Genomic DNA, 27290 nt, shown 5'->3' on the forward strand with positions numbered 1-27290 from the left:
TTTTGTAGGGAGCACTGTGTCCAACTGAACAATAAGGACATGTTAATATCAAGTTGAAGACTGGCTAGTGTGGAGGCAGTAAAGATTTGTAAGCACTGTTCATGGTAATCAAGAATGCACTGGTGTGGCAGGATTGTTGTGGGCAGCCATCTTGCATTTATGGCCAAAGGTTGAACCACATGCCACCAGCACTGCACAGTTTGCTAGACAGGATCTCAAGGTCCACCAAACTCACTATGCCCAAACCAGTTTCTGTCCCACTAACGAGGGTGGGCCTCTCTTTCTGTTAAAGGATTGAAGGAGAGAAAAACTAATAAATGTAATATGTATTTCGGCATATTTTGAGTTGCATCAACACAACTTTTGGGTACTCTCACTATAGAGATAACATATCACCAGAGCATTAGTGCAGATTAGAAAGAGGCCTGGGGAAATTCTATTTATAAGTATTTCCTGTGTACTGTTATTTATGATCCATTGTGAACAATTCTGGAGAACAATCAGAATGATGTTTTGTTGTCCAGATGGAAATGAAAAAGGGAAGGGTTTTGTACAATGTGAAATGTTAACCATAGTTTTGCATGGTCAGATTTATAGGAAATTGACTTTGAAGTCCTGTTTGTATGGGGAGTACTGTTTTCCATATTATGGCCTCCTTGATAGATACAGTCCAATTAGCTATATTACAAACATTATTTGGAGGTCAATTGTAAGTATCTTATTGCTGGCCTTGTGCAACACCTCTTCATCTTAATTGTATATAGTTATGAGCTGCAAGCAGCTGTACCTCCTGGGGACTAGGAATAGTTAATTTAAGCAGTCACCAACATTCGCAGTCCTGCAAAACACTTTATTCACATAGAAAGACATGTATTAATGGGACAACATATAAAAGCGTAACAGATTAATACAATGTTATTTTTTCCCTCAGCCACAATTTCCGTGATTTTTGGTCTATCAGTAGGTTTACTCCTGACTCACACTTTGGAACTGACTTTCATATCAATGGAACCAAAGCTTCTGGTCCTTGATTCAGAAGACTCAGGCCTTAGCCCATTCAGTATTCAAACAAGGGATGATAACTAACGGTGCAATTCTTTTCCCTTCAACAGAAAAAGCCTTATCCTTAAGGCTTAGGACCTAAATTTTGTAACAATTTTAGGGATGAATACAATCCATGGGAAACCCCTTCAGAATCAAGTGTGTCCAGTTTATTGTTAACTCTTGCTCAGTACTACTTTGGGAAGTAGATGGTAGTGGTGACCAGAGTTTCCCACACTCTTGCTAATAGGGACAGTCTAAGTTGAACCAAACATAACATATGGCTATGTGTGTTAGCTTTTAAATTGTGTTTAGGGCTAGATTGACTAGGTACGTTAGCTCTCCATTCTTGGCTTCTGGATCTCTATTCCTAGGTCTGAGAGTCAGCTAGTTGGAAATACAAAGCTGCCCCTTATAATCTAGATTTTCTGTTGCGTCCTCAGCATTTCTTACAGAGAGCTTAGAAAGAGGGACTTACTACAACTATTCCCTTCCCACAGAAACAGAAATCTGACAGATCTCTCAACAGTTCTTCCAAGGCTTCACTGAATGTCAACATAAAAGACATGGGTAAGATGATCAATTACTCCACTCCCACCAACAAGGCAAACATAGAGGATGTCACTAAGGAGCTGCACTGCCAACTGTGCCATGAGTGGTTCACTAAGCCTGTCATGCTGACCTGTAGCCATAACTTCTGTAAAGCGTGCATTGAGAAATCATGGCGGCATCATCAGAAAACAGTGTGTCCCGAGTGTCTCATACCATGCCAGAGCAAGAACTTTATTCCCAACACAGTGCTAGAGAGGCTGGTGTTGAGACTCAAAGATATGCCTTTGACCCAAGCTCAGCCTCAGTGCCCGGAACATGGTGAGAACCTGAAGTTGTTTAACAAGCAAGAAGGGAAGCTGGCTTGCTTCCAGTGTAAGGATATTCGACATTCCCAAGAATTTATGCAGATAACCGAAGCTGTTGAGATCTACACGGTAGGTAAGCCCCACACCATGAACTACCCCTAGAGAAAAACTGACGGACATATTATAATGGGACCTGACGCATTCCCTTCCCCTCCTCCTCTGACCCTGAGTTTTATAGGATTAATCCAAACAAGCACTAAACTGCCAAGTGCTCAAAAAATACAAACCATTATAAAAGCTCTCCTCCTTGGCTCTACTCATGCCAATGTAGCGGCTCGGGTATATTCCCACTAGTGAGAAGCAGGCATTTATTCATTACCATTATTCCTGCTACTCTCCCCAGAATTCAAGGAAGGAGTAAGACCTATTTGTGAGGATGGGAGTAGGGGTGCAGTAAGGAACCATTACACTAAAAAACTTCCCTCTTTGCTGCTTTTTTCACTTATTCCTAATTTTATGAAAGGCCTATGGTTGGTAATTTTATACACTGTATTGGGCATTAAGGTGATATTCTCCTGTAGCCCCCTTTTCTCTCAAACTTGTTGGAGAATAACCTCATCTGTTGCTCCCAGGGAAAGCTGACCACCAAACAAACTCAGGTGGAAGCAAGCCTAAAGGAATTGCAGAGATTAAAAAGCGTGCAAGAGGAGGCAATCTGTGCTCATAAGGTAAGGCACTGTGTGATGGGATAAGACCTGGACATATCATCCTAGATTGCATAGGATAGTGTTAATGTTAGTAGGAAAGTTAGGGCATTGTATATCTTCCTTCCACTTAGATCAACCTAAGGGCTAGATGAGAGGATTGGGAAATTGAGATGGACTGGAAACTAGAGTATAAGTAGAGGAGTCTCTTAAGACTAAGATTAGAGTAAGATTCCCTGATAGCTTTTGGACAACATCAAAGAATTGGATCTTTCACTTGATATGATTACTGCTATGATTATTTGGATATATGGATTTATTAGGTATATTGGATATATTCTCTAAATATTCTTTTATTTATAGTGAAAAATTCCTTCCTTCCCTCTGGTACAATTTTCAAGCTATGGCTTGAATCCCTGTGGTTCTTCTTTCAGCAATTGAACTAAATTTTACTTGGGCCTTACTATGAGCAAACAGATGCCCATGTAAAGGAAAGGAAACAAAGATGAATAATAGATGATATCTTCAAGGAGCTTGCAATGTAATCACAGACACTTTGATTTGCACAGCATTTTTCTTACAATAATCTTAGAGATACTATGAGTATTCTTATTATCTACATTATTTTTGTTGCTTTTACATTATTTCAGTTATGTCTGACTCATGACCCCATTTGGGGTTTATTTATTAATAAAGATACTGGAAGAGTTTGCCATTTCCTTCTCTAATTCATTTTACGAATGAGGAAACTGAGGCAAACAGGGTCAAATGACTTGCCCAGGATCACATAGTTAATAAGTGTTTGAGGCCAGATTTGAACTTTGGAAGGAGTCTTTTTGACTCTAGACTGCACACTGTTATCCACTGTACCACTAAGCTGTTCATTCTATATCATACTACACTATTAATACAAATGCCAAAATCACTAGACTATAAAGTAGAATGTGATAAGAGCTATAGGAGAGATACAAAGTGCTGCACTTGCTGGCTTCTCCCTCTTCTTTTTGTATCCCCAAACTTCTCCAAAGAGAGACAGTCCAGTTTGCCTGTGCTACACTCTCCAACCCTGCTTCTATGACCTCTCATTTTCAGTTGGGCTGCCAGACAGTGAATTAGATGTTACAACTAATTGTTAGGAAGTTGGCAGTATGTTTGCTCCACCACAACATACAGTTTAAGAGAATACACAAGAGAGAGACTGTTTTCTTCACTGAACATTTTAGGACACAAAGTCATCTTTAGTTCGTAGCATCTGAAAAAAGGAATATGGTGAAAAGTAGAAAAGAGAAACAATAGATGGCAACAATAATACCCACAGAACAACTAGAGAATTTTAAAAATCATCTCTCAGTTCAGTTGTTGTCCCCTCTGGATGATTTCTGATCTCTACCTTCTTCTGCAATTGGAAAAGAGGTAGTACTTTTCAATTCTTGTCTTCCAAATCAGGATTTTTTTTTAGGATCACTGAGTTGGGGATAGCAGGACTTTCTAGAGCTTCCCCATTACCCCAAACTGCCCACATGCAATACCCACATGACCAAGCAAGAGACAACATGGAGCAGAAAGTATGCTGGCTCTTATGTCAGGACAACCTTGACACAAGTGTGACCTTAGACAAGTCACTTAACATCCTTGGGGCTGTTTCCTAGCCTATACAAGAAAGAGGCTACTAGATGCCTAGTAACTGGGGTGACTTCTAGATTTAAGTCTCTAAACTTCTAGGGAGACCTATTTCTTTCATTTGCCCTGAAAGATGGACTGTGGGAGCTAAAAGAAACCTTGGAAGTTGTATGGTCCAATATTTTCACTTTGCAGATGAGGAAAATAAGGTCTAGTCTCAATGAATTTCCCAAGGTTATATAGCCACAGCAGTAGCAATAGTTATCCATTCCTGTGACTGCTGAATTCTTTTCTGAATGTCCAAATAAAATTGTGGCATATCAGGTCATAGAATGTTATATTCTCTTAGGGGCAGGAAGAAATATTTCTAATATAAAAGTACTGAAACTCAGCAAGTCAGTCATATATATATATATATATATATATATATATATATATATATATATATATATATATATGTGTGTGTGTGTGTGTGTGTGTGTGTGTGTGTGTGTGTATACATAATATACATATATATATATATAATTTTGTTTTGTGTTCCCTAAGTTGTCTGAATGTTGGGGGTAAGGGGCCTCACCCCCAAACACTAGTCTCAGTAATTACCATGTCTGTGATGGAGGTTTCAGGAAAACAAGCTACTTCTGCAGCAAAACATTTCCCTGGAGTTTTTAAAGCTGCATCAGTTCCTGCACAACAAGGAGAAGGAACTTCTGGATGAGCTTCTGGAGATGGGGAAAAAATTGGATGAAGACATGGAAAGGAGTCTGAACCAGCTACAGGAGCAATGTGTCCTAGCTAAGGAAATGTTGGTGGACATCCAAGTCCAAATGGAACAGCATAATCCTTTCGACTTTCTTAGCGTAAGACTCACAAGATAAGTAGCAAAAATTGAGAATCTAAGAGGGTTGCCAAACTGAGAGAAACAAAACAAGCCTGACTAAGGTGATTGGGGCTCATATATTTGTGAGTGTTTATATTTGTAGTTCCTCTTGAAATGAGAGCTTCTAACTGGTGTTTTTTGATAGCATGTACTATGGTAATAGTAAATAAATCCAACAGCCTGATTCTTCCTTTACATAAGGGAGATCGAACTAGTTTGAATTTGTGGGCAGGGACAATCAATATAAATATATGTAGGAAACAGTTATTTCTCACTTGAGCAATGGTAGGCAGGTTATTACAATACATATTAGTTGTGCTGCCCCAAAACCCTTTGTGATGTGAGGCATGTTGAGATTTCATAGAGGTAGTGCACACTTTTGTGATTTTGGCATCATCAACATTATCTAACACTTAACTATGGGTGAAACACCATGTTAAGTGTTTTATAATCATCTCCTATAATCCTCACAAAAACTCTGGGAGGTAGGTGCTATTAATATTCCCATGTCACCAATGAGGAAACTGAGGCAAACAGAGTCACACAGATAGTAAGTGTGTAAGACTAGATTTGCATTTAGGTCTTTCTAACTTCAGATCCAGAGCTCTATCTACTCTACCATCTAATTGGGAGGGAGGGGAAGAGTAGTTTGGTAAAATTAACCATTATACCATTTATTTATTTAATGGTAAGTTTTATCTCAGTGGTAAATATGAAACCAATTAGTTCTCAATATAGTCACAAGTGAGGTCTAATTAAAATTTCTGCTCTTTTCTTTTTTAAGAGAAAATATCAAATGATCTAAGATAGACTTTATTTTTTTTTAATTTTATTTTATTTAATAATAACTTTGTATTGACAGAATCCATGCCAGGGTAATCTTTTACAACATTATCCCTTGCACTCGCTTATGTTTCGTCCTTTCCCCTCCCTCCCTCCACCCCCCCCAGATGGCAAGCAGTCCTATATATGTTAAATATGTTGTAGTATATCCTAGATACAATACATATTTGCAGAACCGAACAGTTCTCCTGTTGCACAGGGAGAACTGGATTCAGAAGGTAAAAATAACTCGGGAAGAAAATCAAAAATGCAAATAGTTCACATTCGTTTCCCAGTGTTCCTTCTTTGGGTGTAGCTGTTTCTGTCCATCATTTATCCATTGAAACTCAGTTAGGTCTCTTTGTCAGAGAAATCAATAGACTTTATATAGGTAAAAAAAATCAAAGAATCCTAGACAACTCCAAAAAGATCAAGCTTCCCTCAATTCACTAAAATAACCACAACAGTAGCTGTATAATTTACTAGAAAAAAAGCAAGATGCTGTTACTTCATTTGTACCAAAGCCAGTATTCTGCTAACAAGTAGTTATAAAGATGGGAAATTCTAACATTTATAATAATGTTAAATGTATTGATTTATAATTTTTATTGTTATTTTTGTTTAAACAAGTTTTGTTTGCTTGTTCTTAATCCCCATACAAATCAGGATGCACCAAATTGAACGTTACAGTTTCTACTCATTCTCCACTGTTTGAAGTAGAGAATGGATAAAAACAAATGCCCTTTGAACTTGTCAGTCAATACAAGTCATATTTTTAACTCTTGGAGGGATGATCCTGTGTCTAGTGTCCTTGTAATAGTTCTTACCCATCAACCAACCAACTTAATAAATCAACAAATATTTATTAAATAACTTTATTGCCAGGCACAATCTAAGATGTTGGAGATATAACTGTCAAGTAGCTTATATTGTAACCAGAAGACAACAAATACCTATAATAAATATATACAGAATAGATATGAAGAGGAAAAATACAAATAAACACAAGGAGAGAAAAGAAATTAATGGTGGATCAAGAAAGTTGGGGAATCATATAAAAAGGGATTCTATGAGATTGAAGTGAGAATAAAATACACTTCAGGCACAGGAAAAGCTAATTTGGCTGGACTATAGAGAAGAAGTAATCTACAAAAAATCTAGAAAGATAGTTTGATATCAGATCATGGAAAGTTTTGAAAGCTAAATAGTTTATATGTTATTCTAGAGGCCATAGGGGGCCACTGAACTTGATTAATAGAGAAGTGTCATAGATTTATGCTTAAAGGCTCATTTTAGGGAGCAGTATAGAGAATGGACTAGAGTGAAGGGATTCTTGAGGGAAAGAATAACAAATAGAAAGCTGAGTTGACAAGGGCCACTACTACTAAAGTAGTGGATGTATGAGCAAAGAGAAGAGTTTGAATGTAAGAGCTGTTGAGATAGAAATATTAAGATTTAGCAGCACTGGATACATGGAATGAGGGAGAGTGAGGAGTCAAGGATAATATTAATGCTACAAATATTGGTAACTAGAAGAATGAGAGTAGCTTTGATAGAAAGAAAATAATATGGAAGAGGTTTAGCGTTGGTGGAAGATGATGAGTTCTGTTTTAAAAAGGTTGATTCTGAGATGTCTCCAGGACATACTGTTTGGAACATCCAGTAGGTTGTTAATGAATTGGTAAAGGGAAGGAACTTGGGGGCTAGACACATTGGCAAAGTGATGATAAACCCATGGAAGGTGATGAAGTACCAGAAGAGAGAGTGTAGGTAAATAAAGAGGACCAAGACAGTGCCTTGAGAAATACCCATAATTGGGGGATAAAATAGCAAAGAAGACTGAGAAGAAATGTCAAGCAGGTAGGAGAACCATTAAAAACCCAGAGACAATAACCAGGCGAAGAGAATGGTCAATCAGTATCAAATGTAGTAGATAGGTCAAGAAAGATGAGACTAGTTCCTGGTAATAAAAAGTTTCTAAGGTCTGTTTGAATTATTTCTTTGAGTATATTGACTGAGGGAAATTTCTTTTTTTTTTTTAATTTAATTTTATTTAATAATAACTTTGTATTGACAGAATCCATGCCAGGATAATTTTTACACAACATTATCCCTTGCAATCACTTATGTTTCGTTTTTTCCCCTCCCTCCCTCCTCCCCCCCCAAGATGGCAAGCAGTCCTATATATGTTAAATATGTTACAGTATATCCTAGATACAATACATATTTGCAGAACCGAACAGTTCTCCCGCTGCACAGGGAGAATTGGATTCAGAAGGTAAAAATAACTCGGGAAGAAAATCAAAAATCAAATAGTTCACATTCATTTCCCAGTATTCCTTCTTTGGGTGTAGCTGTTTCTGTCCATCATTTATCCAATGAAACTCAGTTAAGTCTCTTTGTCAGAGAAATCCACTTCCATCAGAATACATCCTCATACAATATCGTTGTCGAAGTGTATAATGATCTCCTGGTTCTGCTCATCTCACTTAGCATCAGTCCATGTAGGTCTCTCCAAGCCTCTCTGTATTCATCCTGCTGGTCATTCCTTACAGAGCAATAATATTCCATAACATTCATATACCACAATTTGCCCAGCCATTCTCCAATTGATGGGCATCCATTCATTTTCCAGTTTCTAGCCACTACAAACAGGGCTGCTACAAACATTTTGGCACATACCGGTCCCTTTCCCTTTTTTAGTATCTCTTTGGGGTATAAGCCCAATAGAAACACTGCTGGATCAAAGGGTATGCACAGTTTGATAACTTTTTGGGCATAATTCCAGATTGCTCTCCAGAATGGCTGGATTCGTTCACAACTCCACCAACAATGCATCAGTGTCCCCGTTTTCCCGCATCCCCGACTGAGGGAACTTTCAAAGGGAAACTAATTAGTTGTTTCCCCATATGCTATGAACAGCTGGCAATTCTCATGAAACAGGTTAAACTTCTAGGTCAGACTAGAAAATAACAGATGTTTCTGGAACAGGAAGAGTTTATGGAGTCATAAAAAGCATAAGTGGGAAAGGGCTATTTTTATTTCTTAAACAGAGGCTTACATGACCAAATTCAGGTGATGACCAATATCACCAACAGAAATGCAGCTGATATCTGTCTCTCTTTTTCTGTCCTAGGACATTAAAGCCTTCTTGGGTAGGTAAGTATTACTTTTTAGTGTTCTTATTGTCTTTATCTGGGTCTTTGATGACTATCTAAGAAGAGGTGATTTGTGTTCCCTTTCAGCTTGGAGAAAGGAATTGAAGTATTAACCCCCAGAGACTTCAATTCCAGGGATCTGAGCCTGGGCAAGTTCAAGGGCCCTATCCAGTACATGACATGGAAAGAAATGCAAGCCATTCTCTGTCCAGGTACCATGGGAATGTGGCTTTTTTTTCCGGGGGCAATTAATCCCTTATCCACCTGGGGTATTCTGTGTGCTCCTACAATTTATTCAGCCATTCTCTAATTTATTCAGCCATTTTTTAGATACCTGCTGTTTTCAGTATCTTATTACAACAAAAAATGCTGTTATAAACACACACATTTACGTATGCATATATGTGTGTATGTATTAACATATGTATATTTGGAACTTTTCTTTTCTTTGGCCTTATTGGGATAGATGAGCCAAATGGTCTGCATAGTTCATTTACTTTTTTGTACTCCAGAATGGTTGGACCAATTCACAACTCCCTCACTGATGAAAATTTAGTTCATTTGTCTTTTTATAATCCTTCCAACACTTACCAATTTGTCTTTTACAAATTTGATTGGTTTGAGGATAGCCCTCTGAGGTGATTTAATTTGTATTTCTCTATTACTGATTTGAAATATTCCTTCATAAAGTTGTTAAGAGCTGCAATTCTTCTTTTCCAAGCTGCCTATTCCTATCTGTGGATAACTTATTTATTGGGAAATGTCTCTAGTTCATATAGTGTTTGTATAGTTGTTGCTTTAAGTCTTGTTTCCTGTCTCCAGTCTCATGGCTCCTTTCTCAGCAGGAACCAGTCTTTCATTCTCTTCCCCTCATCAGGAAAGAAGTGCTTACTTTGGGGCCCCTGTACTTTTTAAAATCTTGTTCCTGTATGTACCAGCCCAGTTTATACTTTCAGGCTCCAGAGGTAACAGTGGGCTCCCTATACATGCTCAGTAAATTCTAGGAACAAGCAATCAGGCACCATCCCACTATCTGATCCTACCAACCATAAATGTTGTCAACCAGCTCCAAAGCCAGTGCCATTTTTGTGTGGGTTTGATGATAGGGAAAAATGAGGAACTTACAAGGCACTAAACATTTAACAAAATTAGAATTTTATTTTGTTTCAACATAGCAAGAATATGCAATAAAGTGGCATTTAGCTTTTCTGAAAGTGGCTCCCCACCCCAGACTCCATCTGGAAGCATATCTGCTTAGTCATTAAGGTATAGTGACTTATGGAGGTCTTGAGCACCCCCTAAGTTGAGAGGCAGTGACTTTGTGAGTTTGGGACCTTATGCTCCCAGACTAGGAAGCTACATCAGGAACTGTTTTCCTACCACAAATTGTAATTGTACATTTTTTCATGTATAATCACCTCTAACCCTTATTTGGTTAAAAATTCTCTCCGTAGGCGTAGCTGTGAATAGTAACTGTAATTTTTTCCCACTTATTTGATATTACATTACATATAACATTACAGTTACATGTAAAACAATTAACATTTGTTTTTAAAACTTTACATTCTAGATTCCTGTTCTTCCTCCCCTTCTCCTTTGAGAAGGAACATATGAAGCTATACAAAACATTTTCATAAGTCATGTTGTGAAAGAAAACTTAGATCTCCACCTTGTTATTCCCCCTAAACCCTCAAAAATAATAAAGTTTAAAAGTTTTTTAAAGTATGCTTCAATCTGTATTCAGACACAGCCAATTCTTTCTTTGGGTATGGACAGCATTTCTCATCATAAGTCCTTCAGAGTAGAGGGATGAAAAGGTTTGGAAGAACCATTGTGGAGAATGGGATAGTGAGTTGAAAAGAGAGACATAGTAGTACCACAATAGCTTTTTTTGGCTCATTTTTCCAGAAAACTTTTTGACATCAGATTTGAATCTAGAGGCTGAGCTCTGTGCACATTTGAAAGGAAGAACTGGACTGGTCTTTTTGTTGCTTTCTTAAGGATATACTGAGTAGTGTGTTGATACACAATCTCAGGGATAGCTCAGATTGTAGATCTATAAGCTTTTAGTGCTCCCAAATTGGCCACATCCGGAGTATGATATATAAGAAAGTTGATAGTTTCCCTCCCTCCACCCCTTCCCCCAGATGGCAAGCAGTCCTTTACATGTTGAATAGGTTACAGTATATCCTGGATACAATATATGTGTGCAGAACCGAACAGTTCTCTTGTTGCACAGGGAGAATTGAATTCAGAAGGTATAAATAACCTGGGAAAAAAATCAAAAATGCAAGCAGTTTATATTCAGGAAATTATCTTATTAATCATGCTAGAATAATTAATAAAAAAAATTTAATACTTACAAGCTATGAAATTAGAAGGACCCGAGTTCAAATTTGACCTCAGACACTTAACAGTTTCTGGCTGCGTGACCCTGAGCAAGTTACTTAATCCCAATTGCCTCAGCAAAAAAAAAAAAAAAAAAAAAAAAAATCTTTGTTACTCCCAAATGCTAAAGATTTGTTATGGAACCCACTCAATGCTTATATGCTCTTGGAAGAGTGAACTCTCAACCTGAGAGTTGAAATCAACTTTGGTTAATAAGTAATGAGAGTGAATATTATAATAAAAATGGGCTTATTCTAATGAGGATCTGGGGGGTATGACTGATCATTCAGTGTTGGTCAAAGACTTATTTATATCCATTTATATCCTAGGGCAATCTAAACAAAAGAGGGAATCCACTTTTACCCAAACCTAATTGAGTAAAACCCAATGGGCTAGAATCCATCAATTCACCTAATTAAAATTCCTTACCTTTTGATCAGATCTGAGTTTTCCAGTTGTTTAGTTTTATGTCATTATGAGCTCTGCACTTTCAAAGGCTGTCTGAATAACCTACAAGAGCCTATTTCTAAATGAGGAAAGGAAGGGGGAAACCATAGTCTCCTAATTCAATAACTGGCTATTAATATGGGAGAAAAAATAATTTCTGTCAAGGGCAAGGTCTGATTACTATCTTCCTCCTTCCTCAGCCCTGCCTCCTTTATGGTTTTTATTTGGTGATTTTATTTTGGGATTTCTTTTAGGAGATGATCAGTAGATTCTTCCAATTTCTATTTTGCCTTCTTGTTCCAAGATATCTGGGCAGTTTTCCTTTAATTTCTTGAATATGCTGTTTAGGTCTTTAAAAAAAAATTTTCCTCTATTTCACATTTTTCTATTTTTCATTCTTTTTAATTTTATTGCTTCTTGATATCTCATAATTTTTTTTTCCTTTAAAAAAAATCTTTTTCTTTAGCTCTTCAAAGAATTCTAGCTGGGATTTTGTCTAATCTGAAGTTTTCTTTGAGGCTTTGCAAATGTTTTCAAATCAATGTCCTCTAACATTTTTTATGGTCAGGTTTTTTTTTATTATTTTGTTCTATTTGCTCATTTCCCCATTATATTTCTTGACTTTGGACTTCTTGGTAAAACTGGGCCCTGTTGGGGAGAGAGAAGCAGTAAGGAATATATAACCAGAGCCCCTGCCTTTACGAGCTTCTGATGTTTTTACAACTCTGTAGGCATTTTTAAGTTTACAGAGCTTTCAAAGTGGTGTAATTCAGGGAAAGGTCTGGTCATTTTGCCCTCCTGGCCTGTATTCTGGTCTTTCCACAACTAGGGGGCCTGCTGCCTTGTGACTATGGCTATTCCTCTCTGCCTTGGAATTGTGTGTAAAGAATGACATAGCAGCTAAATAGCGTCTGATCCTACACTAGTTTAGGGATCCAGTGGAATCCCTTTCTTATCATGTATTCAGTCTCCTTTCCACTTCCAGAAGCTTGTCTGCTACTGCTGCTGCCACCTTACAGCTCAAAGCTGTACATGCACAGCTGTGCCATGCTTCCAGCTAGCTCTCAACCCAGCTCCTTCTGTCTTATTAAGCTCCATGGGCTGGAAAGATGACTCACTCTGGATTTTTGTGAGTTTTCCTGCTTATTTGATTTGATTGATTAAATTTAGATTACATTTTTTTAAAAAGTTTTTGTAAAATAATTTTTGTAATTGAGAGAACTCAACAAGGTGTTGACTTCATTCTTCAGTCTTGATTTTGCCTCTCTATCAATGATTTGGAAAAAGAAATAGATTGTATGCTCATCAAATTTGGGGATGACACAATGGGAGGAGCTAATGATCTTGACAGGTTAAAGCATTGGAATGACCTGAATAAGATTACATTTGACAGGGATAAATATAAAGTCTTGTACTTGGGCATAAAAATAATCAACTTTATAAGTATAAACTTGGGGAGATATTTCTAGTTCTAAAAAAAAATCTTGAAGTTTTAGTAGACTGCAAATTCAATATGAATCAGCAATAAGATGATAGCCAAAAAGATTTAATGTGATTTGGGGCTGCATTAAGAAGAGCATAGCTTCCAGAAATTGGAAAATGATAGTTCCACTGCACCCTGTTTTTGTTAGACATAATATGATACTATGCTCAGTTCTAGGTGCCATAATTTAAAGACACTGATTAACTGAAGGATACCTAGGAACTGGACAACCAAGATGGATGGTTAAGGGCTTTGAATTTGTATCATATGATAACGGGTTGAAAGAGCTAAGGATGTTTAACCTGGAAAAGAGAAGATGGCAGGAAGTTATTGATGAGAGAAGAGTCACAAGTATTTGAAAACAAGTATTTGAAGGGTTGAGGTTAGAGCCTGTCATATTGAGGAGAGGTTATATTTAAGTTTTATATCAGGAAAAACTTCTAACCATCAGTAGGATCCAAATTGAAAAAAGTTGCCACTAGAGGCAATGGGTTGGAGGTCTTTTATGAAGATTATATTATAATGAGGATTCATTCATATATGGATTGGACAATATATCTACTAAATTCTTTTCCAATTTTCCATATGTAAAGAGCAAAGAGGATTTTATACGAAACTGTGGGTCTCATGTAACAATTAAATTTTAGTTCCAAGCTGTTCTGCTTAACTGTCTCCTTCTATAATACATTCAGTTTGCTTCTGTGCATTTAAAATTTTTTTTTGATATGCTATACTTATTTTTCTATTCATATCACTCTTAGCAGTACTCTTTCTTATTCCCCCAAATCACATAGGTCCCCTGTATCCCAGTTCTTTTTAACCACTTAACAGTGGTTACAAAGGAATATATAAATTTATGTTCTCAACATTTGGTCCTTAATCCTCCTCCCCCTAGGGCAACTAGGTAATAGATAGTGCCTGGTCTGGAATCAGGAAGACTCATCTTCCTCAATTCAAATCTGGCCTCAGATTCTTTTAGCTGCATAACCCCTGTACAAGTCATCTTAACCTCATTTGCCTCAGTTTCTCATCTGGAAAAGAAGGAAACTGCAAAGCACTCTAGTGTCTCTGCCAAGAAAACTCCAAAGGAAGTCACAAAGAGTTAGATATGACTGAAAAACAAGTGAACAACAACAACTTCCTTTCTCATTGCTCCATCCCACTAGAAGAGAAAAAGGAAATTAGGTTCATAGCTTAGCTTGGTTCCTAAAAAGCACAGTGCCAATTCAAAGTTCAAATCCCCTCAAAGCTTAAGTCCAAGACACCCTAGCTTTTCTTCATGCCAGTTGGTTAAAAATACTCTGACTAAAATATTGGCCTTAAAGTCATCATGACTTGAACTCTCAGGTTTGGTAGATCCACTTGGAATAATCACCAGGCATCTAAAATTGAGAAACTAAAAAATGAAATTTAACAGAAAAATTTCCAGGCCCCTTTCTTGAAGCTAGAGTAAATGAGGGATCAGAGGAAAGAAGTCTTGTAGCAGATAAGAGTTCAAGACAGAACAAAACTTATAGTTTGACTGGTTTTAAAAATACAGTATTTCTAGTTACACAGCCAATTAAAGAAAACTTTCACCTTCCATGGAGTTGGGGACTCAAGAATGCCTCTATCCTAGATGATTTAGATATGTGTAAGCGAGCCCCTCCTCCAAACTCACATATGGTTATAGTCAATGCAAATATAATATAGTTCTAATTCTACTTCTCTCATTTTATATCACTTCACATGGGTCTCCTCGTGTTTTCTTGTATAATTCAAGCAATCAATAAACATTTAATAAGACCAAAGTTGCAAAGTACTTCAGTGTAGTGAATAGAGAGCCAGTGTCAAAATCAGGAAAATTTAGGCTCAATTCTTGCCTTTTGAGATACATACTGACCCAAGGCATCTCTTTATATCCCTTTCCCTTGGCAACTCTTAAGACTACAAATTACAGAGAAACAACCAATCAGAATTGGTAAAAGAAGTTCCTTACTTAGAGATTACTACAAAGACAAAATCATAAATCTGGATCCAAAAAAAGGGAGAAAAAAAGATAGAAGTTCATTGAGGGCACAAAGACAAAAGCAAAATAATCACTGCCTCTTAAGAAGCTTACTTATATATACCATATAGTTTTTAATAGAATTATATTCCATTACAATAACATAATATTTTGTTCAACCATTCTTTAATTGTTGGACTGTTGATCAGTCTTGAAGTATTACAAAAATTAGTACTAAAAATGAAGTAACACTTTCTCCAGAAAATTTCCTTACTATCTTCTTATCTCCAAATCTTTAGTTTTATCTCTAATCCAAATATCCCCCTCAAAAATATTTTTAATTATTACATTTTAAATACCAACTTCAAAAATTAAACATTTTTTAATTTTAAAAATTATTTCCCTCCCTCCCACTTCAATAAAAAATTCAAAATCCTTCTAATAAATAAGTACTGTTGTTGTTCATTTGTTCAGTATTGTCTAATACTTTGTGCCCATAGCACATTGACATTGTCAATGGAGAGCCAAGATGGTGGAAAGTAGCCAAGAAGTTAGCTGAACTCTTCCTAGTTTCCCTCAGAAGTAATGTTAAATCAAGCCTCTGAAAGAATCCTTGAGTGACAAAATCTACAAAAAGGCAGAATGAAACAATTTTCCAGCCTAAGATAAGTTAGAAGGGCTTCAAAGAAGATCCGTCTCACTTGGGTAAAAGAGCACACCACAGAAGTGTGTATAGGCAAGCTTTTAACCAGAAGAGGACTAGTACAAAGGCTAGCCATGAGGCCTCGAGTCTCAGTGCAGCAGTCCAACTGCCAGTCTTAGAACCCAGGGTATAAGAGGACAACTAGGCTGGGCCATCCTAGCACAGTGGACAAAGCTGCCAGGCCCAGAGGTCCCCAGCACAGAAAATTAGTGACCAGATTCCTAACCTCCAATGTAGGAAGCTTGGAACAGTGCCCTCTGTACCCCAGAAACAGAGGTCAACTTTTAAAAATTGTCAAAAAACTAAAACGAGCCATTGACCATAGAAAGTTACTATGTCATACAGAAGATCCAAACCCCAAACCAGAAGAGAACATTAATATCAAAATGTCTACATATAAAGCCTCAAAGGGCAAAAAGAATTTGATTCAAGCCCAAAACATCATTTTGGAAGACCTCAAAAAGGATTTTTAAAATCAAGTAAAAGAGATAAAAGAAAAATTAGTAAAATAAATGACAGTTTTGCAAGAGTTATGAAAGTTATGAAAAAGAATCAACAACTTAGACAAGAAAGCACAAAAAGTGACTGAAGAAAACAACTCTTAAAAAAATAGAACTGCCCAAATGGGGGGAAAATCCACTGAAGAAAACTATTCCTTAAGAAGTAAAATTGGTCAAATGGATAAGGAGGTACAAAGTTAACTGAAGAAAAGAATTGCTTAAAAACTGGAATTGGGCAAGTAGAAACTTATGACTCTTAAAGAGATCAAGAATCTGTCAAACAAAATTTTAAAAAAGAAAAAAATAGAAGAATATCTGACTTGGAAAACAGATCTATGAGAGATAATTTAAGAATTATTGATGTAGAGGACTGCAAATATTGAGGAACTCTGAGAAAATATACTTGAAGCAAAGATACTTACAGCAGGGTGTTTACTCAGTGTGACATATATACTTAGTGTAATATAATGATGATATAATGAGGAATTGATGTAACCATTCTAGTTGGTATATATTTAGTGTGATATGGTGCTGTAATAGTTCTACAATCATGCTTAGTGTGCTGTAGTGATGTAATCATACTAAGGTATTTAAGGGCTGAGAGGACTGGAGATGAGAGCTCAAGCTCAATCTCAGACTCAGACACAGACTTGAGACTCCAGACTCCATCCTTGACCATCCTCCTGCCTTTATCACTTCTCCACCTAAGACCAAGGCCCACACAGAGATCTTCCAGAAAACTAGTCTGGACACTACAATTGGACTATCTGAAAGCAATGACCAAAAAAGAGCATGGACAGCATTTTTCAAGAAATTATCAAGGAAAACTTCCCCAATATCCATGAACCAAAAGGTATTGTCATTGAAATAATTACCTCCTAAAAGAGACCCCAATATGAAAACTATAATGAATATTGTAGCCAAAGTCCAAATCTATCAGGTCAAAGAGAAAATACTACAAGCAGTCAGAAAGAAATTCAAATATCAAGAAGTCACAGTAAGGATTTAGCAACTTCTATATTAAAGGATTAGAAGACTTAGAATATAATATTCTAGAAAGCAAAAGATCCAAGGATTACAACCAAGACTCAACTACCTAGAAAATTTGAGCATAATCTTTCAAGATAGAAAAATGAATATTCAATAAAATAGAGTACTTTCAAACTTAGCTAATGAAAAGACCAGAACTGAACAGAAAATCTGATCCTTAAATATAAAACTTGGGAGAAGCATAAAAAAGTAAACAAGAAAAAAAAACTCATGGTATTCAATAATGTTAAACAGTTTACATCTCTATATGAAAAGATATTTGTAACTTTTTAGGAAATGCATCTTTATTAGGGCAGTTAAAAATATTTAGACAGAAGGTATGGGTATAAGTTGATTTTGATGTGATGATTTAAAAAATTATTTTAAAAAGGTGGGAGAAAAGGAGAGACAGAAGGAGGTAAATTATATTACATAAAGTATGAAAGACTTATTAGAGTAGAAAGAAAGAAGAGAGAGGGTAGTAAGCATTGTTTGAACCTTAATGCCATTGGGTTTAGTTCAAAGAGGAAATAATAATATACACCTTCAGTTGGATAAAGAAATCTATCTTAACCCTAGGGGGAAGTAGGAAAGGAAAGGGAAAAGAAAAAGGGAGTGTGTGTGATAGAAGGGAGGGAAGATTGAGGAATGTGGTGGTCAGAAGCAAAACAATGGTGAGGAGAGAGGATGAAAGGAGAGAGAGAAATATAAACAGAAAATAGGATGGAGGGAAAGACATATTTAGAAATCTTAACAGTGGATGTGATTGGGATGAACTTTCCCATAAAACAGAAGCAAATAGCAGAGTGGATTAAAAACCAGAATCCTATAACAAGATTTTTATAAGAAATACTTTTGAAATAAAATATACACACTGAATACAGTCCTTTTATGACATAAAAATGGTGCTGATACCTAAATCAGGTAGAGTCAAAGCAGAGAAAGAAAATTATATATACCAATTTCCCTAATGAACACCGATGGCCAAAATTTCAAATAAAATGTTAGAGATAGTACAGAATAGTTAGTTCTGGTATTTCTAGATCACCTTTCTAACCACTTTATTCATTTTTTACTCTTAAGATTTTTGACTTTTTGTCAAAAGCAGAGATTATAGCAATTTATCACCAAGGCAATACACCATGGTGTATAAATACCAAGTGGTATTTATACCAGGAATTCATACCAGGAATTCAAGGCTAGTTCAATATTAGGAAAACTATTAGGATAACTGACCATATAGTAATAACAAAACCCAACAGAAATCATAGCTTTTGACAAAAAAGCATCCATTCCTCTTAAAAACACCAGAGAGCATAGAAATAAATGGAGCTTTCCTTAAAATCCTTAAAAAGATAGATATCATCTATCTAAAACCAGCAGCAAGCATATCTGATATGAGGACATGTTAGAAGTTTTCCCAGTATTATCAGGAATGAAACAATGATGCCCATTATCATCAATATTATATTAGAAATGTTAGCTTTGCTAATAAATGAAGAAAAAGAAATCGAAAGAATTAGAACAAGCAGTGAAGAAACAAAACTATCTTTGCAACAGACAATTCTGGAGAAACTTTAAAAATTATGTGAAATGATTAATAACTTTAGCAGGATATAAAGTAAACCTACACAAGTCATTTCTAACCAACAAAACCTAGCAGCAAGAGGTAGAAACAAATTTCTTTTAAAATAATGATAGACAATGTAAAATATCTGGGAATCTACTTGCCAAGACAAATTCAAGAACTATATGAACATATTTAAAAAACTTTTCACACAAAGTCAGATCTAAACAACTGGGAAAATACGAGTTTCTCATGGGTAGGCCTAACTAATATAATTCAGTGTCATACTAATCAAATGACTAAAAATTATCATACATAGCTAGGAAAATAACAAATTTAATTTAGAAAGTCAAGAAAATTAAGGGAATTAATTTTTAAAAAAAGTACAAAGGATGATGGCCTGGACATACCAGATCTAAAACTACATTATAAAGCAGCAATCATCAAAACTATATGGTAATGGCTATGAGTGATGGATCTAGAATAGGAATAGTCTATGACTATAAAGACTCCAGCTTCTGGAATAAGAACTCATTATTTTTTTTATTATAGCTTTTTATTTACAAGATATATGCACGGGTAATTTTTCAGCATTGACAATTGCAAAACCTTTTGTTCCAATACATGTTAAATATGTTAAAATATATGTTAAATACAATATATGTATACATGTCCATACAGTTATTTTGCTGTACAAAAAGAATTAGACTTTGAAATAGTGTACAATTAACCTGTGAAGGAAATCAAAAATGCAGATGGACAAAAATAGATTGGGAATTTTATGAAGTGGTTCATACTCATTTCCCAGAGTTCTTTTGTTGGATGTAGCTGATTCCATTCATTACTGCTCTATAGGAACTGATATGGATCATCTCATTGTTGAAGAGGGCCATGTCCATCAGAATTGATCATCATATAGTATTGTTGAAGTATATAATGATCTCCTGGTCCTGTTCATTTCATTCAGCATCAGAAGAACTCATTATTTGACCAAAATTGGGAAAACTGGAAAATAGTATAGCAGAAATTAGCAAAGACCAACATCTCACACCACATATCACCATATGGCCAAAATGCATACATGATTTAGAAATAAAGTGTGACTCCTTAAGTAAATCAGGAGAGCAAAGAATAGTTGGTTGACCTGTTAGATCTGTGAAGAAAAGAATTTGACTAAGAGACATGAAATATAAAATGGATAATTTTGATAAGTTTTACATAAAACCAATGTAACCAAGATTAGAAAGAAAGCAGAAAGATGGGAAACAATTTTTACAACTAGCGTTTCTGATAAAGGCCTGACTTTTAAAATACATACAGAATTCAAGTCAAATTTATAAGACTACAAGTCATTTCTCAACTGATAAAATGATCCAAGAATATAAATGGGCAGTTTTCAAATGAAAAAATAGTCATATGGAAGAAATTATAGTCTTGTGGGGAAATGATCTAAATCACTATTGATTAGAGAAATGCAAATTAAAACAATTTTGAGGGACCACCTCATACTTCTCAGATTGACTAATATGACAGAAAAGGAAAATGATAAATGTTAGAAAAGATGTGGAGGAACTTGGAACATAATACATGGTTGGTGGAGTTCTGAACTGATCTAGCCATTCTGGAGAACAATGTCCAAAAGGCTATCAAACTGTGCATACCCTTTGATCCAGGCAGTATCACTGTTGAGTCTGTATCCCAAGGAGATAATAAAAGAAAGGAAAGGACCTACATAAGCAGAAATGTTTGTAGCAACCCTTTTTGTAGTGGCAAGGAACTGGAAATTAAGTGGATATCCATCAGTTGGGGAATGGCTAAATAACTTAAAGTATATTAATGTTATGGAATATTTTTGTTCAATAAGAAACTACCAGCTGGATGATTTCAGAAAGGCCTGGAGAGATTTACAGGAACTGATGCTGAATGAATCAAGCAGAGCCAGGAGAACATTGTACACCATAATAGAACTGTGCAATAATCAATTACAACAGACTTAGCTCTTCTTAGCAATACTATCCAAGAAAATTCCAAAAGAATTATGTTGGAAAACACTATTCACACCCAGAGAAAGAATTGTGGAGTCTGAATGCAGATCAAAGTATGTTATTTTCATTTTGTTTTTTATTGTTCATATTTTTCATGTTTCTGTTTATTTTTTTCTTTTATAACATGAAATAATGTGGAAATACATTTACATGATCTATATTAGACTGCTTGATATTTTAGGAAGGAGGGGATGGGAAGGAGGGAGAAAAAAATTGGAACCAAAAATTTTATTTAAAAAATGTTGAAAACTATCTTTTCATGTAATTAGAAAAAATAAAATACTATTTAAAAAGACCTTTCATGGAGTTTTCTTGACAAAGACACTGGTGTAACTTGCCATTTTCATCTCCAGTGGATTAAGGCAAACAGAGGTTAAGTCACTTGTCCCCATCACACAGGTAGTGAGTGAATGAGATTGGATTTGAACTCATCAGATCTTTCTGATTCCAGATATACAGCTCTATCCACCTACCTACAATAAATATCAGAGTCAAGTTAAATAAATTCCCAAGCTGTCCATGTAAAAAAAAAAAAAAGTCTCAATTTGTATTCTGAGTCCATCACCTCTCTGTCAGGAGGTGATTAGCATGCTTCTTCATTGATCTTCTAATATTATACTTGATCATTGTGTTGATCAATTAAGTCTTTCAAAGTCATTTGTCTTTATAACGTTTTTATCATGTAAACTGTTTTCCTTGATCTGCTCTCTTTGCTGGGCATCAATTCATATAAATCTTGCCCAGTTCCTCTGAAATCCTCCTTTTTATCATTTCTTATAGCAAAAAAGCATATTACATTTATATATAATATTTTGTTGAGGTTTTCCTCAAGTAATGGACTCTCCAGTTCTTTGCCACAACAAATAAAGCTGCTATAAATATTCATGAGGAGACTTGTCTAGACAAGCCCAGATTAATATGGAGGCACTCTATATCTCCTATCATGATGAGGGCCTCTTTTGATAGGCTGTGTAGCCTGAAAAGACTATGTCTTTCAATTAGCTAGACTGAGATAATCACTTTGCCTGCATGTTCTTTATTGTAGCACATAGAGAGAAAAGAGCAAAATATCCCCGAAACGTGGTACCATGAATTGAATGGCTAAATGAATGAATAGTGAAGGACTTTCCCTGCTCTTCCTCTCCTTTACCCCAATTCCTAGAAAAAGGCCTGGGGATGATGTTTTTGTTGTTTCATTTGCCCTCAGTTTGAGGTACCAGTGGTGAACACCTTTGGAGCCACCAAATATGGGAGTGGGAGTCGTAATAACTTTGAATCCAATATTGCAGGCAGAATGGGGCAACTAATCAGCCCAGCAAGGAAGCATAGAGAAGCCAGGGGGCCTGTGTCCTAAGCCTGAAGGGGAATTTGGACTTGGAACTGTTCTCTACAGGAACCAAACTAAACTGTGAATCTAAATCCATCCCCCACTAAATCAGAGATAGAGATGGTTTAAGAAGGGAGGAGATTAAATCCCACTTGTTGGGAAAGTATATCTTATATTTGCTAATATACCTTTCAAATATTCCTTTGAAAAGGTAATCTGTTAGTGGCTAAAAGGAATTGGGGTACAAAGACTTACTCCATACATAAAGGGAACACCTCTGGTGGGGGGCTGGAACCCATGATGTAAAGACTTTTTATTTTAAACCCTCTTAAAGATAACAAAGAACCCTGGGGAGGAGTGAAAAGCAATATATCTGGACTTTGTGGTAGTGAGGGCTAGGATGATCAATGTTACAGATTTTTGTACATATGGATCCTTTTCTTCTTCAATCTCTTTGGGACATATATCTAATAGTGTTATTGCTGGGGAGGACTATACACAGTTTAACAATGAGCTTTATTAAAGTTTCAATTGATTTTCCAAAAAAGCTCCAACAATTCACAAGTTTTTAAGAGAGCACTTAAGTGTTGTTTTCCTTCAGTCCCTCCAACATTTGTCACTTTTCTTTTTGGTCAATTTTGTAAATCTGATGGGTATAAGGTAGAGTCTCAGAATTGCCTTAATTGGCATTTCTCTAGTTATTGGATATTTGGAGCATTTTTCCATTTACTCACTTTTTTGGATTTCTTCCTTAGAAAATTGCCCATTCATGTCATTTGACCATTTTATAAGTTAGAGAATGGTTCTTATTCTTATAAATGTGAATCAATTCTTTTTATGTTTTGGAAGTAAAACTTTTATCAGGAAAATTTGCTTTAAATTTTATTTCTCTCATTTATTTCTCATAATTTTATCTGCATTGGCTTTATGGAAAACCTTTTTAAGTTTAAGTAATCAAAATTGTCCATATATCATTTTTAATCCTTTCTGTTCCTTCTCTAGTCATGAACTTTGCCCCCTTTCCATAGTTTTGAAAGATTATATGGGCTATATATAGCTAAACAAATCAAACATATACTGACAAGTCATAATTTCGTGACCCCTACATTTAATTGTGATCTCATATGGGATTGCAACCCATGGTTTATGAAGCTAGCTTTTATGATGACTTTTATGTCTTAATTAATGAATCAAATTTAGCACTTATCTTCATAAGCTGGACCACAAATTTCTGAGAGAATACTTTCTAGATGAGCACTTATTTTTGCTGGTATTTTCTTTATTAAATCATATATATCTTGATAGTAATTTATTATGAATCCCCAAATTCTCATTATGGTATTTGTTTTATTTTTTTTTTGTTAAATTTTAAGTTCTGAACTGTCTTCTTCCCTCTCCTTACTTCCCACCCTCTAAGGCCATCATTTGACATAGACACAGACGCGATCACACATATACACCCATACCCACACCCACACATTCTGTACTATATATACTTCTATTTATTAGTTCTTTCTGGAGGTAGAGAGCACCTTCCTTCAGAGGTCTTTTGTACTGGTGCATGTATAATACTCAGGATAACTTAGTCTGACTTGCCTGACATTGTGTCTAAATGTGTATGCCATATTAAAAGGGGAGATGTGTGTTTGTGCCATTTTACTAGCAAGGCAGGTTACAGTCACATTTGGCCAGCCTTCTTCTTGTCTTGAATCATCTTTTTTCCTCTAGGTCTCTGTTTGATAACTCTGGACCCCGTAACAGCTCACCCAAATTTGGTGATATCTGAAGACCGAACCAGTGTGTGGCATGGTGATGTTAAGCAGATGATTCCTGACAATCCAGAGCGGTTTGACTCAAGTGTGGCAGTGCTTGGTGTAGAAGGCTACACCAATGGAAAATGGTACTGGGAGGTAGAAGTAGCCAGGAAAACCAAATGGACAGTGGGAGTGGTCAGAGAATCAATCAATCGGAAAGGCTGTTGTCCTCTAACTCCTATGGATGGTTTCTGGCTCCTCCGCCTAAGAAACAGTATTGAGCTAAAGGCTCTAGATGTACCTTCCTTTGGTATGGTACTGCAAAACACCCTTACCAAGGTGGGAATATATTTGGATTATGACGGGGGACAGGTGTCCTTTTATAATGCTGAAGATATGAGTCACATATATACCTTCAGCAACACCTTTACTGAAAGACTATTCCCCTACTTCTGCCCCTGCCTGAATGATTCTGGAGATAACATAGAGCCACTGAGCATCATTCATCCCTTTGGCATAAGCTCAGACAAGCAGTAATGCTGCTTTGTTGATTCAGAGCTTTATTAAAGGTACTGATGCAGTTTCTTGGATTCATGACTCATTTCTTCAGCCTTCTATCTCTGTTGACCCACTTAATTGGAACCACAGTAAACAACTATAGTAGAAACCTGACAAATTAGGTTTTAGTTTCACTGTTTTAACTTTACTTGACAATTTTATTGCAATCAGAAAATATTAAAGCTAAAAGAGCCTTCACTTCAATCCATTCATTAACATAAATTCCTATGGCTGCATACATACAGAATTCATACACACATAAAGAAAAATGGTCATTCAGCTCTAACTTGATCTCTAGTGAAAGTAATGAATTACCTTCTGAGGTAGCCTATTTAGCATATCTAATTATTGAGAAATGTATCCTTGTATTAAGCCAGACTTAATAAGCTGATTTTCAATGAGTCCATTTTATTCTTTTGGATTTTATAAAGCCTCAATATCTTTTTAAATAATATTTTATTTTTTCCAATTACCTGTAAAGACAGTTTTCAACATTAATTTTTAAAGATTTTTGAGTTCAAATTTTTTTTCTCCCTCCCTCCCTTACTTTCCTACTCCCCTAGACAGTAACAATTTGATATAGACTACACATGTACAATCATTTTAAACATTTCCATATTAATCATGTTGTGAAAGAAAAATCAGAACAAAGGGGGGAAATGATGAGAAAAAAAGCAAACAACAACAAAAAGGTGAAAATGGCACACTCTGATTCACATTCAATCTTCATAGTGCTCTCTATAGATGCAGATGGCATTTTCCATTCAAAGTTTATTGAAATTGTCTTAGTGAATTGCTAGAAGAGCTAAGTCTATCACACTTGATCATCACATAATCTTGCAGTTATTGCATACAATGTTCTCGTGGTTCTGCTCATTTCACTCAGCATCAATTTATGTAAGTCTTTCCAGGCTTTTCTAAAATCGTCTAGTCATCATTTCTTAGAGAACAATAATATTCTAATATATTCATAGGCCATAACTTATTTAGCTAATCCCCAATTAATATCTATTCTATTTCTGATTCCTAGCTACCACAAAAAGAGCTGCTACAAACATTTCTGCATATGTAGATGCTTTTCCCTATTTTATGATCTCTTTGGTTTACAGACCCAGTAGTGATATTGCTGGATCAAAGGATATGCGCAGTTTTATGGCCTTTTAGTTCCAAATTTCTCTCCAGAATGGCTGGATCAGTTCACAACCCCACCAAACAATGCATTAGTGTCCCAGTTTAACATTCAGTTTAAAAAAATTTTGAGTTCCAAATTTTCTTCTACCTTTCCTTCCCCCATCCTAAAAAAAGGTAAGAAATAGTATATGCAGTGATGTGCCATATTATAGAAGAAAAACTAAGATCAAAAGGAGAAAAATATGAAAAAGTCAGTGAAAATAGTATGCTTCTCTTTGTTTTCAGACTCTACCAGTTCTTTTCCTTGAATATGGATATCATTTTCCATCATGAGTCTTTTGAAATTGTATAGACCTCAATATCAAAGAAAGGCTGCTTCTCCCCTTATTATTACTGAAGCAAATTATCTCTTGAGTTCCATGGCACTACAAGTACATCTTTAAAGAGGTATGTGGCCCACAAGTTGATTAAAATTTAATTTTAGGGCACCTTCTCACTTTCACTTTTCATATGTACTCAAACACTCAGTGCTTTCTGGCAAAATTCAGTGCCTGCCTCCCCTCTTCTCTTTCTTCTTCCCTGTTCTCCCCATAAACACACTATATAACATTCTACCTGTGCCTAGACAATGCTTCTATTGTCCAAATTTTCTTTCCATTGTCCACTGGACCATTCCTAATCTTACCTTTCCCTAAAATAACAACAAAAATTACCCATATGAAAATTTAAAATCTCTTTAATTCTATCTGGAAAGGTACTCTAATGAGTCTAAATTTCATAAAGATAACTGTTAAAACTGACATTTTAATACTTGTTTTTTAAAAAAGGATCAAGGGTTCTGATAAAGATCTAATTTCTAAAATATAGAGAGAATTGATTCAAATTTAAAATGCAAGCCATTCTTAAATTGGTAAATGGTCAAAGGAGACGAACGGCAATTTTCAGCTAAAGAAATTAAAACAATTTCTAGTCATATGAAAAAGTACTCTAAATTAACATGAATAAAGAATGCAAATTAAGACAACTCTGAAGTACCACTATATACCTCTCAAATGGACTAGGATGACAAGAAAAGATGAGAAATGTTGAAGGGGATGGGGGAAAATTGGGACACTAATACATTGTTAGTGGAATTGTGAACTGACCTGACCATTCTGGAGAGCAATTTGGAACTATAATCAAAAGAGCTATAAAACTGCATATTCTTTAATCCAGCAGTGTGTCTACTGGTTCTGTATCCCAAAGAGATCATAAAAGAGGGAAAAGGACTCACATGTGGAAAAATGTTT

At 35.8% G+C, this 27290-nt stretch overlaps 1 protein-coding gene across 2 annotated transcripts in view; it reads left to right on the forward strand.

The window, feature by feature from the left end:
* TRIM69 (tripartite motif containing 69) overlaps positions 1–24895 on the forward strand; it is a 40768-nt gene extending 15873 nt beyond the window's left edge. For both annotated transcript variants that reach the window (XM_051977233.1, XM_051977234.1), the window contains exons 2-7: positions 1542–2027; positions 2531–2626; positions 4849–5082; positions 9061–9083; positions 9170–9294; positions 24287–24895. In XM_051977233.1, coding sequence (XP_051833193.1) covers positions 1542–2027; positions 2531–2626; positions 4849–5082; positions 9061–9083; positions 9170–9294; positions 24287–24849 — 1527 coding nt within the window. In that variant the 3' untranslated portion in view covers positions 24850–24895. The remainder of the gene's footprint in view (positions 1–1541; positions 2028–2530; positions 2627–4848; positions 5083–9060; positions 9084–9169; positions 9295–24286) is intronic.
* The last annotated feature ends 2395 nt before the right edge of the window (positions 24896–27290 follow it).

This window comes from Antechinus flavipes, chromosome 2, assembly GCF_016432865.1.
Source record: "Antechinus flavipes isolate AdamAnt ecotype Samford, QLD, Australia chromosome 2, AdamAnt_v2, whole genome shotgun sequence".
In the NCBI taxonomy this organism is placed as follows: Eukaryota; Metazoa; Chordata; class Mammalia; order Dasyuromorphia; family Dasyuridae; genus Antechinus; species Antechinus flavipes.